Source organism: Frankliniella occidentalis, unplaced genomic scaffold (assembly GCF_000697945.3).
Source record: "Frankliniella occidentalis isolate FOCC.00 unplaced genomic scaffold, Focc_3.1 Scaffold187, whole genome shotgun sequence".
Lineage (NCBI taxonomy): Eukaryota > Metazoa > Arthropoda > Insecta > Thysanoptera > Thripidae > Frankliniella > Frankliniella occidentalis.
In genome coordinates, this window is record NW_026267313.1 from 388,753 (window position 1) to 404,002 (window position 15,250).

General features: G+C 45.5%; 2 protein-coding genes across 2 annotated transcripts; one reads left to right on the forward strand and one right to left on the reverse strand.

Moving 5' to 3' along the window:
* Positions 1 to 1,110: 1,110 nt before the first annotated feature.
* Positions 1,111 to 3,437, reverse strand: LOC113215240 (bestrophin-3-like). The gene is made up of 8 exons (XM_026434836.2): positions 3,262 to 3,437; positions 3,077 to 3,187; positions 2,781 to 2,952; positions 2,322 to 2,690; positions 2,122 to 2,247; positions 1,930 to 2,037; positions 1,597 to 1,809; positions 1,111 to 1,305 (listed from the first exon to the last, which is right to left on the reverse strand). The coding sequence occupies exons 1-8, from the start codon at positions 3,330 to 3,332 to the stop codon at positions 1,111 to 1,113; spliced, it is 1,365 nt and encodes a 454-aa protein (XP_026290621.2). The 5' UTR covers positions 3,333 to 3,437.
* Positions 3,438 to 3,575: 138 nt separating this feature from the next.
* LOC113215237 (YTH domain-containing family protein 2) lies at positions 3,576 to 7,446 on the forward strand. Its single transcript, XM_026434832.2, has 5 exons — positions 3,576 to 4,004; positions 4,138 to 4,162; positions 4,833 to 4,903; positions 5,032 to 7,050; positions 7,239 to 7,446. Exons 1-5 carry the CDS (start codon positions 3,981 to 3,983, stop codon positions 7,302 to 7,304), a joined length of 2,205 nt encoding a protein of 734 aa, XP_026290617.1. The 5' UTR covers positions 3,576 to 3,980; the 3' UTR covers positions 7,305 to 7,446.
* Positions 7,447 to 15,250: the final 7,804 nt, after the last annotated feature.

A 15,250-nucleotide genomic window follows, 5' to 3' on the forward strand; every position in this document is an offset into this window, starting at 1 on the left:
GGGGGGCGGGCTGGGGAAGTCGTTGGACTGCGAGAGCGGGGCGAATAGGGTGATGAAGTCCACGGGCGGGGAGGAACCCAACACCGCGGCCTCGACGGCGGCTTGTCTGCGGGAGACAATATCGATATTTCGAGGGTCCATAAGTTATGAGAGATCTGGGAAGCTACGCCAGCAGGTGGTACTTGGCTTGCTCCCGGCAGACGGCAGGGGGAGGCGGGGGCGGAGGGGTGACGCTGGCGTTCGGCTGCTCCGCGCCGTGGGGCTCAGGGTCGGGGTCCTCTGCCGGTGAAATGAACCTGGCTATGAGGGCGCTGCCCGTCTGCCTGGCGCCGTCCGCGGACGCCACCGTCTGCCAGGGGGCGGTGTTCAGCAGGGCGTTCTCCACCGCGCCGGCAGAGCCCTCCGGAACCGGGCCAACAAACTGGAATTTTTCGACGGGATTTGTTGATTTTCCAATAAATGTAAAATTGCAGTCGTTATATCTCTCTGCCTGCTGCAGGTGCGGTTTTAAGAGGGGTGAAGGGGCGAAGTGGAGATCCCCCCGTCCCCCACCCGGTCGCCTCTTAGGGTAGGTAGGGAATTTGTCCTAAAGAAACCCTGAAAGTAGGCAACACAGAGCAAATCGCCCCCTCCGTAAGCCGGATTTTAAACCGCGCCTGGCCTGCTGAGCCGGGCGTGTCGGCGGGCGCCGCGGAGGTAGGCGCTCCCGCGGCACAGCGGTGCCCGGCGGGACGGCCCATGCCTACCTGCAGCCTGTTGTCCGCCGGGGCGAAGTTGGACCCCTGCGTGGCGAGGGACACGTCGGACGTGCGGAGTACGTCTTCCTGGTGGTGGCAGAGCGCCGTGAGTTACCCATAGGGAGACCCTGTCCGAGGGCGTGGGGCCGTGGGAGTGCGTCGCGTCACCTGGAAGTCGCTGCCGACCAGCGTGGCCCTGCTGGAGCCCTGCGAGGCCGACACCCGGTGCTGCTGCTGCCTCGCGACCCCGGCGCCCGCGCCGTGCGCCCGGCTGGCCCTGCTGAGCAGGGAGGCGCCGCTGCTGCGCCCGCTGGCCTCTGCGCAGACAGGCGTGCCCGTGAGCGGCTTTGTGCTGCTCGAGCTGTGCCGAGCTTCAGAGCCTACCGAGGTCCTTGGCGCTGTCCTCGCGGTGGAACGCCCTGGTGAGGACGCTCAGCACGGAGGTCCTGCTGCGGCGGTGGCCGCCCTCGCGCCCGGACTGTCCCGAGTGCACGGACGCGCTCGAGTAGCGCCGCATCCTCCCCGGCGCCCCGGGCCACGGCACGTCCCCGACGGGGGTCTCCTTGTCCTGCGAGCGGAGACGGCGACAAACGTTTTAGGAGTCGTGCTGAAACCACGTGACTTTAGGAGGGGGGGGGGGGTCCAAGTGTTGGGGTGCCAAAAGGTTAAGGACGGTCATTAGAGTCCACAGAGACACAATGACTTTTGTACCCCGGGGTAAAAATATCATCCTGAACCTTTTGGGGGTCCATAATATTTGGTCCCCCACCCTCCACCCCACCCAAAGTCACGCCTGGTTTGGGCACGATTCCCCCTGCCCCTCAGAGGAGGGCGGCTCGTCTGTGGCCATTCTGCGAACCTCGCCTTCTTCGGCCTGGGTGGCGTCCTTGACGAAGTCCGCCATGTGAACGGGCACCTCGACGTTCTTGGTGGAGCCCTGGGGCGGCTCGGTCTGGTACTGCTTGGTGGCGGCCGTGTAGGGCAGCTCGGAGGGGACCACGTCGTCCCAGTAGGCGTCCCGCAGCATCTCCGGGTGCTCCTCGTGCATCTCATCCACGATCACGTACGACATCTGTGACCCACTATCGGACTAACTCTGACCGGTGCGGACAGATGTCGCTGCCCACGCGGCCGGCTAGACCCGCTTATGGTTTCTTCCCCTGTCCACCTGTACTAGACTTTGTTGACTTGCCTGCAGGTTTCTGTCTATGAGCCACATTACTTCGAAGTCGTCGTCGTCTTCCCCGAAAGGGTTGACGAGGGACTCGGCTACTTTCAGCCACCCCATGTAAAAGAAGAACTAGGGCCACCAGAAACTCGATGCATCGGGTATCAGTTATGATAATCTTCAGAAAGGTTGTGAACCGAGTGCGATGAATGTTACCTCTAGGAACGTGAAGAAGGGCACTACTAAGTCGATCTGGTGCTTGGCGTATCCTTTCGAAACGTCCAGGTACTGGTTGCCCATCAGGGTGGCGATGAAGTAGAAGTGGACGGCCAGGGTCACCACCTGGAGAGGATAACCATCTGTAACCGGTTGATTTGTTCGACTATCCCTCCCTCCTCTCACGCCCTCCTACTCACCTGCGTGTAGACGAGGGGAATGCTGATCCAGTCGTAGCTGAGCAGCTTGCCGCAACCCGTCCGGAAAATATTGAGCTCGTCGATGAGGGTCTTGAGGCTGAAGTCGTTCGTGATGCGGTTCTCCTTGCGCGCGCGCGTCAGGATCCCGCTCGCCCACACCAGAGGCATCCAGTACTTGGGATGGTTCGTCTTGCGCTCCAGGTCCTCGAATATTTTCATCTCGTTGGTTTGCAGCAGCCCGGCCTCGACCAGGTGGTCCATGGTCGGGAAGCGCATCTTGACGCGGGGGCTGACCATGCGCAGCGTCAGCACCAGCGACAGGTTCACGTAGCGCATGACTGTGCGGCGCATCAGCCGGCCTCTCTCGTCCTGCAGCATCAGCAATACCTCATAGGTGTGGGTGGGTGGGTCGGTAAGCTTAGGTCGGTCGGTCGCATTCAGTCAGTCAGTCCTACTCACCTGTCCGTGCACTAGCGCGCTGACGAAAAGGGCTAGGTTGTCAGGCCATGGAATGCTGACGTACTGATCCCACCAGCGCTTAATGACGAGGGAGACGTAGAAGCCAAGGACGAACGACACGGGGATGAGGTCCCCGTACGTTTGACAGTGGATCGACAGTCTTTCGAACCACCTGCGATAGGCATCGAACAGGGCTTACAGATTTCTAGGAGATTCGGGAGTCAGAAAGTTTTCAAAAGTAGAAAACAAAGCAATCTGCCTGGCTAAGGAACTAAATGGGAGGTTAATGTACCTACTCTCTGTCAATCGGATTCAAGACAAATCTGTAATACAAACTTAGACTGAAATATAGTGTGGAGTACAATACAAGATTCGGCCACAGCAGCTTGTAAATGCTGCCTTTCCATCTGAAAATAAAAGCATGCTGGAGCACATTGTTATATTTACATCCCTTGCATCACTTAACCTCTTTATTGATTACCGAAAGAGAAGTTTAAGGAAACATCCTAATCCACTGGATGTTGCCACCTCGGCCGTGTAAGTGACGGTCATTCTCACGTCACGTATTTTCAGAGCTACATGCGTGCATGCCTCCCGCTACCATTCCTAAAGTTGCCACTGTTTCAATTTCAGCGTAAACTCGTGATGACTGCTAGAATCGGCAAATTACTGCAGCGTGCAGTGCCCCGTCCCACTCCGTACTCTCGCGCCATGCCGGCTTGACAGGAGAACGAACCATTAGCAGAAGGCCGTGCTTCGACTTAAGCAAAGACCACGTACGCCGTTCTGCTTTCTGACCACGGGACAACCTAACCCCCCTTCGAAACAAGTGTCAGCAAGTGTTCGATAGACACAAACAAATACAGTACTCTGAACACACTGCCTCCATGACAGAGTTATCATTCTCATTGCGCTTGAGATCCAAAAAGTCTTTTGCGTGTGGGGTGAAGTGCTGAATTTTGTTAACCTGCCCAATCCGATTTCCGGAAAGACCCCCAAAGAGAACACACCCACCCTGAGCAAAGTTGTGTTGTCCGCCATTGTATGTGTGAAGTGTAATGTGCCTGAACTTTTTAGAATTATATTATATGAACTACGTAACTTTGAAGATATTCCTTGATATTGTGCTCAAGAATTTAAGGTGTCATTATTGAAGAAGTACTTTCCACAACATTCGAAGCAAAGTGTGAAAAATAGGTGATGTCCGCAGGCGTATCAGATCAGGTAGGCTACGGGTTTCTTCTCCTTTTGAATTTTATTGAAAACAATATTATAGTTAATTGTTTTCGTGGCGTCTGTTTGTTTACTCACGGTTGGCGGTGTTTTTTTCATTCCATGTCCTCTTTGCTGGGTCTAGCGGATGAAAGGACAAGGGAATCAAGGTAATGTGTAGTACAGTGGATGTTATTCTACTTGTTATTTTGAATACCCGAGCGCCGATATTTCATATTTCTGTGTCAAAACAGTATAACCAAAGCGACATTCTAGAGATCTTGATGCCAACTCATATCCGCCAAACCCCTAGTATCTATTATCTTGTTAGAACATCGCTGATAGTGTCCACAAGGTTATGTAGTTTCTGTTCTGACGTCGGCTGCTGTAGCCGCTCTCCTTCCGTAACTTGCGGCGTACTCTTCATCGCTCTGTTTCGGTGGCATTAGTTAAAGGATTCTAAAGGGGTTCTCAAAAGTCATGTGTTAGTTGGTTTGTTGCCTGTAAATTGCTTTGTTGAAATGATATCTTCTTACCTTGAACCAAGTCTGCGTTTAACTTGGGGTGACGATTACTGGATTAAATGAGCATAGCTCGCTAAATTATGAGGTGCAGTTTTTTTAAAAGAATTAGCAGTGTGTACGGTGTAATCAATCTGAACTTATTTCAATAATTTCCTTTTTTATAAATTCCAAATTCATGTTATAATTTTTTTCCATTTGAAATAGTAAAACATAATCTTTAAGTATTTCATTCCAAGATTTTTTGATCAATGTTAAATCTAAAAAATAGAAAAGTAGTCACCCATTTTGCAATCTAATTTTATTCTGTCATTTCCAGTTACAAATGGGCCTAAGGAGCACGTGAATGAACATGAAGACTTTGATTCATGGAGGCCTCAACATCATCAGGTGATTATTTTCGTGCTTGTATTTTGGCTTCATCTTCTCATTATTTTTGCATGCTATGTGCACTGCGCACTAAACTTTTAAGATTCCGATTATATTTTTTTTTCTAATGAGATCAAATTGTTTTACAGGGATACAACTCAACTCCAATCTCAACAACATCAATGGGATCGGCAGATCCTTATATGCCCAATTTTTATGGCACTTCAACATTTCCATACCAAGCCTTTGGAGTAGGAGATGGAACATGGTCAAATGGAGATGCACAGATGCCCTTCATGGGGGGCTACACAGGACAGATGGCCCACGATTCTTATGGAATGGATGGCATGTTCAGCACAGGCGGAACAGGTTTCAATACAACGTTTGGTCAGCCAGGCTTTAACTATTTCCATAGCAATGGAGACTTTTCAACTTGGGGCAACTCTGCTGGGGCTATGCCTCGAAAAGCTCACTATGATGACTATTATCGCAGCGAGATAGCCTATGGTGCAAATGTAGATGTAAAAGCTGTAGAACATGGAATGCAAGGGCTGGGCCTGGGCGATGTTAAAGTACCTGATCATAAAGATCACTTAAAATCTCAACCTCAGGATCTTATCCCAAAAGAAAGTCAGCCTCAGCAGTCAGCACCTAAAAAAATGACATGGGCCTCAATTGCAAGTCAACCTGCCAAGCCTCAGCCAGCTGTCCAAAGTGGAGGCCTAAAGAAGAAAGGACCTGGCATGCCTCCCCCACCTATGATTCCAGGGAAGCACAATATGGACATAGGAACATGGGAAGGCAAGAATGGAGCCTCTGCACCCCCTAAAGCTCCCGTGGCACCACCCCCAGCCGCTGTGCGGCCGTCATGGGGTGGCCCTGGCGGCCCTGGCGGCCCCGGGGGCCCTGCTACTCACGGGGGTCACGCTGGGCATGGTGGGCATGGTGGTCCAGTTCGTGGTGGTCCACCAAGGCCTGGGGGTCCTCCAGGACCTGGAACGTATGCCCATGCTCATGGACATGCACATGCGCCTGTACCAGCCCATCCCCACCCAGTTGCTATTCTTCATCACCCTATCCCACAGCAAGGACCGCCTCAGCATCACATGGCCCCTCAACAGGCCTCCATGCCCAACATGCCTCAACATACACATGCTTCGGTGCCTGCCCCCAACCATCCTGTGCTTGATGAACTGCGTGTCAAAAACAATTATAACCCTTCGGACTACGATCTATCAGCTAAAGGTGCAAGGTTTTTCGTCATTAAGTCTTATTCTGAAGATGATATTCATCGGTCAATTAAGTACGAAATTTGGTGTTCTACTGAACATGGAAATAAACGTTTGGATGAAGCGTATCGTGAAAGGGAAGCAGAGGGGGGCATTGTTTTACTATTCTTCTCAGTGAACGGCTCTGGTCATTTTTGTGGTATGGCACAAATGATTTCGCCGTTGGACTACAATGCTTCCAGTTCTGTGTGGTCCCAAGACAAGTGGAAAGGACAGTTTGGGGTACGCTGGATCTATGTGAAAGACGTTCCTAATGTCCAGTTACGCCATATCCGTCTCGAAAATAATGAGAACAAGCCAGTGACCAACTCTCGTGATACCCAGGAAGTGCCGTTTGAAAAGGGGAGGCAAGTTTTACGTATCATGAACACGTACCGACATTCAACTTCTATCTTTGATGACTTTGTGCATTATGAGAAAAGACAGGAGGAGGAGGACTCTCGCAAAGTTATGCCTCCTAGTTCAGGTGTGTCTCCTCAAGGCCATGGACATGGTGGACATGGTGGTCACGGTGGGCATGGACATGGTCACGCGCACGGTCACGGCCATGGCCATGGTCAAGACCGGGAGCGGGATCATGGCCGTGAGAGGGACCACGGCCGTGACAGGGATCATGGCCGTGAGAGGGACTCTGACCGTGACCGTGATCGCGGGGATCGTGGTGAGAGAGGTGACCGTGGTGACAGAGGTGACCGTGATCGCGGTGACCGAGGTGACCGCGGGGATCGTGGTGACCGAGTTGACCGTGGGGATCGTGGCGACCGAGGAGACCGCCGCGATCGTGGTGATCGTGGTGATCGAGGGCGTGACAGAGATGACCGTGATCGACATGGGGACAGAGACGGGCGCGACGGCCGGGGACCACCGCATCATCACAAGGTGAGCCAAAGATCACACATGGTGGTTTTAAGAGTAAGCTTGATGTTTACCATTTCCTTCTGACACATTTGCATTGAAATTCCTTTTTTTTTGGGGGGGGGGGATTTTCACTTTGCTTTGGAGCAGGGGAAAATTATTGATCTTGATTGATCATAGGCATAATGAGCCCTGTTATTTGTATGTTTCAGGATCGTGGTGGGGACCATCATGGTGGTAGGGGTCGTGGAGGTGGTGGGAGATCAGGCAGAAATTGAGGACTGGTATTGCTGTGTGTCTGGTGTTACAAAAGAGCAAGCTAGTGAATATCCCATCACACATCAGCTTGCTCATAATCATGAATTAATCCACAATGAATATACCTGTCGGTCTAATAACAATAATTATTATAACTATTAGCTCTAATAAATTTAATTATGTTGTGTAAAATGGAAAAAAAAATATGGGTGGAAAATCATTTTGTTTTTATATTATTAGTTTAATGAGTGTTGACCTTTGATGGCTATTGTGAAAGGAATTGGTTTCTTGTGCACGTACATGACATGACGTTGCATAATGACTCAACAGCATTAGCTGCAGTTGCTTTTATATGTTTTCTAGGCCAGTTGTAGCCTGCTGACCGATGAATTGCAGTGGCCATGTTTTAATGAAATGCACATTTAAAGTCTCTGCAATTATTGGAAGTTTGTTCATATACATTTTCTCTGTATTTGAAGTTCCCCTGTATTTTGAAAATTTTACTGTAATTTCCAATTTTTCAAGAAATCTGGTCACAATATTCTCATATATTTGATGCAGTAGCAATGACTCTGAACTAGTCTACAATAGGAATTGACTTTATGATTGTGATTTGAGAGGTGTGTTATGGTGAGTTTTGTTGTAAAAGATATTTCACAGTCAACATGCTGTTAAAAGACGTGAATTGGCCAGTACAATGAAGTTAAACTTGAAGTAACTGGTTCTTCATTAGAGGTGGATATTGGAGTGTGTAGTAATTGTGATATGGCTGTTCACTGATGCAAGAGAACAATTTAAAATGATTCCTGCAACATTTGAACTGTTATTAAAATTTAAATCTGAAAATTTGATTTCTTTTCCTCGCCCACTAGAAAAAAAGCTATGTATATTGGATTTTGATGGGCTTCCTGAAGTTGTGTTGTAGCGCAAACAAATTTTATTCACACTGTTAAGGGGGCATCCTAGTGTAGCAGGCTCAAAAAATGGAAAAAAATATTTTGGTCTCAAAAAATCCCTTATGGTCTCTAGATTACAGCCCACTTTGTCCGGTGCGTCAATTCGAATTTTCCTGCCCGTAAGAGCGTAGGACGTGAAGCAGTACACAGCGTTCCGTCGGCATCCCAAAACTTTAACGGCATTTTTCTCGAAACGCCTTTTTTTGAACTGGTGGGCACTCTAGCGGTCAAACCGCTTGGCCGATCGGGTTGTGATTTTTCGTGGTTGTTCCTCTCGCGTATCTCTATCGTGTGAACTAGGATATCCGTATTCGGATACCTCCTTCACAGTGAAAAAAATTGAAAACATTCAGATTTTCAGTCAAAATTTTATCATTAAAGTTTGAGGCGTTCAAAAAAATAGTAAATTTTGCTCTATCGCAAAACTCCTAGTTCACGCGGTAGCCAGACTCCTAAAGTTTAATTTCCTTTTTTGGTCGACTGTTTAAAACCAACGGCTTGACCTCCAGACTGCCCACCATGAGGAGATGACATTGCCGCAGCGTGTTGCCTCATGAGGGATAGCTCCGCTACCCGAGGGGTAACCGGCACCGTCAACAATGGATTTTGTAGCTTAAAGTGCTAGCTATCAAACCCCGCAATCGGTTTTGCTCTGAGAGCTCTAGTTTTTTAAAAATAAATTCCCGAAAACACCTCTATTTTGAGCCCGATACACTAGGATGCCCCCTTAAATCCCTGCAAAGCATTTACTTTGCAATTGCACAGCATTCTTTGCAGCTTGTAAAGTATTCCCTAGCAATTTCAGTTCTGCTGTTGCAAAGAAATGCTTTGTAGTCTATGTAGCCCCTGAATATGTTGCAAATTGCAAAGAGTTTACAGAGTGCAGCATTGTATGAATTTAACAGTGCAAGATTAGTTATTCACTTGGAAGTTTTTCAGTTTTACAAATACATCATGTAGAAGAATGTTTTCTTTTCGTTCCATGGTTAAGTCACAAATAACAAACTTTTCCTGGCATGAACACTGCCAATTTTGAAGTGAGAAGGCTCTTGCTCTCATCTTAAGACACAGCTGGTTTAGTGGGATTGGTTTTACTAAAAGAAAATAGAGGATGCATGTTCTTTAAAAAAAAACTAATTGTACGACTCATTACCTTAATACCAAAAATTTATAAGTGTCCAAAGAGTTACTTACTATAAATTTTCATTTGCAAAGTTTACCTTATCAGCTGCTTTGCAAAAGTTCTGTTTGTAATTAGTAATATACACAGCTTTATATTTTTTAAACCAACTTTGTTTGGATGGTGATAATTTACTTGAGCTGAAAATCTGCTGTGTGTGGATTAATTGGGTTTCCAATATTTAAATTATCACATGCCATTCATTCTTGTGTTTTCCAAAAAATGTTTTCTGTACATGTCATCTGAGCATGTAAACTTGATTCTTTTTCTCTTAAGCTCTTGAACAGAGCCTTAGTTTCATATTTTCATTCTGTCATACTACCCTTGCATTTTGAGTTTTGAAATTTTCATCTTTTGTCCAGGATGAAATGACATAGATTGACTATGAAGTAAATGCAACTGAACGGTTTATTTTTGATGCTTGACTTGTTTTATGTCAGTTGTAATCACATTAGGATATTTTAGTTTTCTCGGTATGAAGTACGTATTGAATTATTTTGTGTACCTTGGACTTTTGTGATCAGTGGTATATTTATTATGTACAGCATAAGAGCCGATTATGAATGATTTTCTACCGAAGTGCTTACTACATCTTTTTAAATGTAAAAGTTGTTGACCTTGTTTAAGCTTATAAATCCTTTCATTTCTTTAAGGAATCAATGTGGTTTCCAAAATTTTTTGCCTTTTGGGATCAGTCAAGAGGATCAACTTCTGAGTTGTGCATGTTTAATTTTTGGCTTCTTTTGGTTCTTAATTTAATCATGTCTCTTTGACAATGGTATGGTGAAACCTGGATAGTAAGAGTTGCTGGAGACCAAGGTCTCAGTATGTTACATCCATGTATTTTTTAGAACACAGTACAGCAGGTACTTTGATATAACAAATTTCTTTTACTTGGAAAAGCTACTCTATAAGAGGTATTCTTACAATCCAGGTTCTCATTATGCAGGTTTCACTCTAAGTTATATACTTATTTAAAAAATAAACTCAGCCCCCCCTGCCACCAATATGTATTTAGAATGTGGAATGCAAGGATCTATTTAGTATCTGCACTAACCCTTTACTTTTTCATTGATCACCCACTTTTCGGATCTGTGTCATATGACTGAGAGTAGACTGAACTGTTGAGGATATGCTTAAGAATATGCAAAAGAAAATATTTTGGAACAGATAGCTTTCCACTCCAATTGTGTATTATGACTTGCTATGGCTAAAAGAAATGAGTTTAATTTTATTTTTAGTGATGAGCAAAGACTTTTTAGTGAAAGGAACTTCTTCTATGACAAAAGCAATGGTTATCTTGTTTCTTGGAGGTAGAATGAAATGTGGACTGGAGCAGACCATGCGACTCTGAAAACGAAGAGAATGGTGTGATGTAATGTTCATTGGTTGAGGAGTTGTCCTATTCATATAACAAGAACAAAAACTTTTGAAGTGCTATTACTTTTTCCACACAACACAAAAACTAAACACTTTTTTGAGAAAAGTTGCAGTTTTCTGTAAGAATAAGATCTAACAGATCATACAGCAGAAAATAAATCCACTGGAGAGTGGAAAATCTAATGCCACTCCTGAAGTTTTTTATGTCACCCGAGTGATGGGATACCGTTATCCAAAGTTCATTGTGGAAGCTAGATGCTGCATTGTTCGTGTACCACACATCTGAAGCGTCTCTTTTCAATGTTATTTGGAATATCATATTATTGAAATATTTTTGCAATTGAATGTATTTTGAAACTGGACTGATCAGTATAGCTGTGGTAATCTGGAATTAGTTTGCTATTTGGAAACTCTTCATAATACTTTGCATTGGAAAAAGAGGTGGGAAGATGGCAAGCAAACTTTCTCACTGCTACTGCTTTGTGGAGTGAACTATTGGAAGTACAAAATTACTGCAGGTCATGAATGATCAGCGATTTACAATAAAATAGAACTTATAACTTTTTAAAAGTAACATTTTGAGTGCTTTTATTTTTTAACATTTTGCATTTTATCCTCTTTCTGGGCTACCATTGAAGGGGTAAACATCCTTATCATGTTATCAGAGTTTACAATTTTGTTGTTTTTAAGCTTATATGATTCCAGTTCAACTTTTATCAATCACTACTGAAGTATAAATTTGTTTGAAAGCCCAAATTGTCTTCAAAATTTTACGATTGGACGAGGCAATTTTTTTTTCTGATTCTAGTTTTTAAAGGGCAGACCTTCTGAAACCATTCAGTGAAGCTTCACTTTTTCTTCTAGCCCTCTTTTTAGTGGAAGGTATTTCTTCTATTCCAGTTGCCCAGTTTTTTTTCTATTCCTCACGGTCAAAAAAGTTTCTTGTATTTCAAGACCCGGCCTTGGATCATGTGGAGAACGCCTATGGCATACAAGACCAGGTCTTGAAATTCAAGTAACTATTTTTACTGTGCTCTTTTCAGTTATGAGCTATTTTTGTTCGTCTATGATAACATTCAGAAGGAAAAATAGATACTTTGGAAGATTAGCTTTGAAATATCCTTATCCACAATTTCACGCTGCCTGCATGTATTCATTGGGTGGTGTGCCTGTACTGTATCTTGGAACACTTAATCATTTGTATCCTTATTTTTATTATACACAAGCATTACCTGGATAGAGGAGAACATTTTGTAGAAATATGTAAAAAAGAAAATATTCCTGAGTAGAATTTGGATTTGAAAGTCTTCAAGTTGTTCAGGAGCTACAAGACAATTTAATTTTTTATGTATATTGCTGTGTTGGTGTCTTGTTATAAGTTGCTGAACATGTTATTGCATTGAAATAGCCTTGTTACTTTTTTGAGATGTGTAGATAATGATCCAATGTGATAGCTCAGTTTCTTGGAAAACTATCATACATCATGTTCATGAAGATTCCACTGTATTTCCCTACACAAAGTATACTTAACTATAAAATCTGTGAACCATAAGAAAATTGAATCAGCTGTTAAAAGCTTGAATGGGTTAGAGATCAACATCAACAATGGGACAAGACATGAATCTTTGCACTGTTTTATTTAGTAGTTGTTTGCGTGCATCAAATTCAATATTGATTTATTTAAATATAGAATGTAAATGAAATGAATGGATGGAAAGTTGTAAGTAATCTTAAGGGAAGCAGAAAAGGTGATGTCAAATAAAACAAATTTGTACCCTAAGGTCGTTTATTTGTTGTTGTTTTTTTAATTTCATTCAATTTTGTGAGTTATTCCTTGTAAATCCGATGAAATGGTGTCATATTCAACGTAATTCGTTCGTTAAGGGGGGATCCTAGTGTAGCGGCTCAAAAACAAGGGTATTTTTTGGATTTAATTGGTGGAAAACGATAACTCCTTTTGAAAATCGGTGAAGGCCATTTAATAGAGGGTTCTTTTAACTTTAAATTAGCAAAACGTAAGTCCCGATATTTTCATTGTAGCCGGAGAAAAGTGGTGCAGAAGAGGCACCCTTCGCGCATGACACATGGTCACGGGCGCAAGCGTCCAGGGCACCTCGGTCGTCTGAAACAGTCCAGCCCAAGTTTTTTAGACTCAGAAGGGACCCGGCTATGGTGGGTACTAGAACTTTTGCGGTGAAATGATTTTTAGTATTTTTTCGTGCAAGTTAAACTTTTACTACTAAAATTTAGGGAAAATTTTCAAAGTTATGATTTTTTTTTCTGTAGGAAGGATTACTGTGATCCTGGAAATCCTAGTACCCACCATAGCCACAGGTTCTAGGAACAACCACAAAAAAAATTAGCTCCCTGGGATTAACTGTTTGGGCTGTGGGCTTGCGCCCAGTTGTAAAATGGGGGGCCTGTTCTACACCACTTTTCTCCGGCTACAGTGAAAATTTCGGGACTTACGTTTTGCTGTTTTAAAGTTAAAAGAACTCTTTATTAAATGGCCTTTACCGATTTTCAATAAGAGTTATCGTTTTCCACCAATTAAATCCCAAAAAATACCCTTGTTTTTGAGCCGCTACACTAGGATCCCCCCTTAACAGACGGAGTTTTGTTGATAGGGGAAACCAAAAACTTTTATGAAAAGTAAAAAACATATTACGAATTTTCTTTGTTTTCATTCAGCTTTGACAGAATCCCGCATTCAAACATCGAGGAAAACTCATTTTCTCACTCCATCACTCCAACTGGGGCACACCTTGACTCTCCGACAGCGTAATCTAATAAATCGTGAGCATTTACGGCGCCGAGCTGACTGTTGTATTTTGTCTACAGTCGGCTCGGAAGAACACGGTGGACATGTCGATTGTCTACGAAAAGCGACGTAGCTCGGGCTCGACGCCTGCCAGACTCAGGGTAGGCCATCCCGCGGTACACGCTTGCACGGCGGGCAAGGTGTTGCCTACGAGTTAGGCGCCACGAGAGATTGCATTGGCTAAACTAGGCAGTTTCGTAACGGTAAAAATGACGCGCATGCAGCTTCACCCGGACCAAAATTGTCGGCCCTAAGATCAACTCCCGGGTGGGGCAAATTTTTTTCTTTGTCGCTTTTTGTCACCCGCTAGGCAGGACCGAGCTCAGACCTCGGGCCCGGCGGAGCAAGCTGGTAGCCGAGCGTGTTAAAAGCGTGATCGTTATCAGATCGTGGGGATGGTCGGTAGTTCGAACCCCGTCCGCGATCATTTTTCCCGCTCTGCTGGCCAAGTGTCTTCGGGCGTCAGTCACAGCTGAGATCTGGATGGCACCGAAAGTTCCCAGCCAGAAATGGCATGTCGTAACGCCGTCATTTCGACGTCGTTGGTCGTACCAGAGGTCCAAAAATACGTCGAAACGATGAATTTTTCGACAAGTCGATGTCGATTCGACGGAATATCGATACGACGTTTCTGGCTGGGTTGTGCCCTGTCTGTTTCGTTCCGTCTCGGCCAAGTCGGTAGCGTCCGGGCCGGCAATGAATCTGGTCTCTGGTTCGAATCTCGGATATATTTCGGGGTGTAAGACACGGTGGAGATAAGCTTCGCCTATGCCAAAGCATCAGCATTGGCTCAGATAATAGAGCGCGCGCCTGGGACCCGGATGGTTGTCGGTTCGAATACTGACCGATGCTCATTTTTTACTATTTAGTAGTTTGCGGCGCGGGGACCCAAGGGGGCTGTCAAAATAAGATACGGTTTGGCCGACCGACCGACCGACCGACCGTCAACCTCGGAACGACCAGGACGACTGAAATACCGTGTTCGGGGATTTCCTCGCACGCTGAGTCCAAATCTGGTAGTGCCGATGTCGTCCAGGCCCCCGGGGACGTCATTGGGGACCTCCCGAGCACGCCGATGACACTCCCACGACAAATACGATTCGGCTCCAAACGTCGTGTACACCCGGGCTGGTGCATATTTCTTAAAAGTCGCCAAATATAATTATTATTAGTAGCAAATCGCCCACAATAGTTTATTATCCTGATCATTTCACTATTGTCACTTGGCACTTCCCTAGCGTTGCCGCCTAGAGCCACAACATGCACGGGACGGGAAGCATCCCCAATAGGATCACATCCTGGACAAGCAGGGCGGGATTGCCTACCCCAGGAAAGAATCACATCCCGCGACCACGATATGTCGGTGAGTATGCCGTAATTATTGCTCTCCCCCTTTGCCGTGCCGCGTCCCCTACCCCTCTCCTCCTCCCCTCCTCCCCTCCTCCCCACCCCGCATTTCCCGTGCCTTTATGGAAACGTAAACAAACAGTGAAAATATCGGTGTCACGATCGGCGTTTCTGCCAAATACCGATAATACCTACTCATATATATATTGATCATAGGATTTTAACAAGAATTTTAGAATGGACAGCGCCGCTTTTCGTTATTAATCGCAAGGTAAAGTGCTT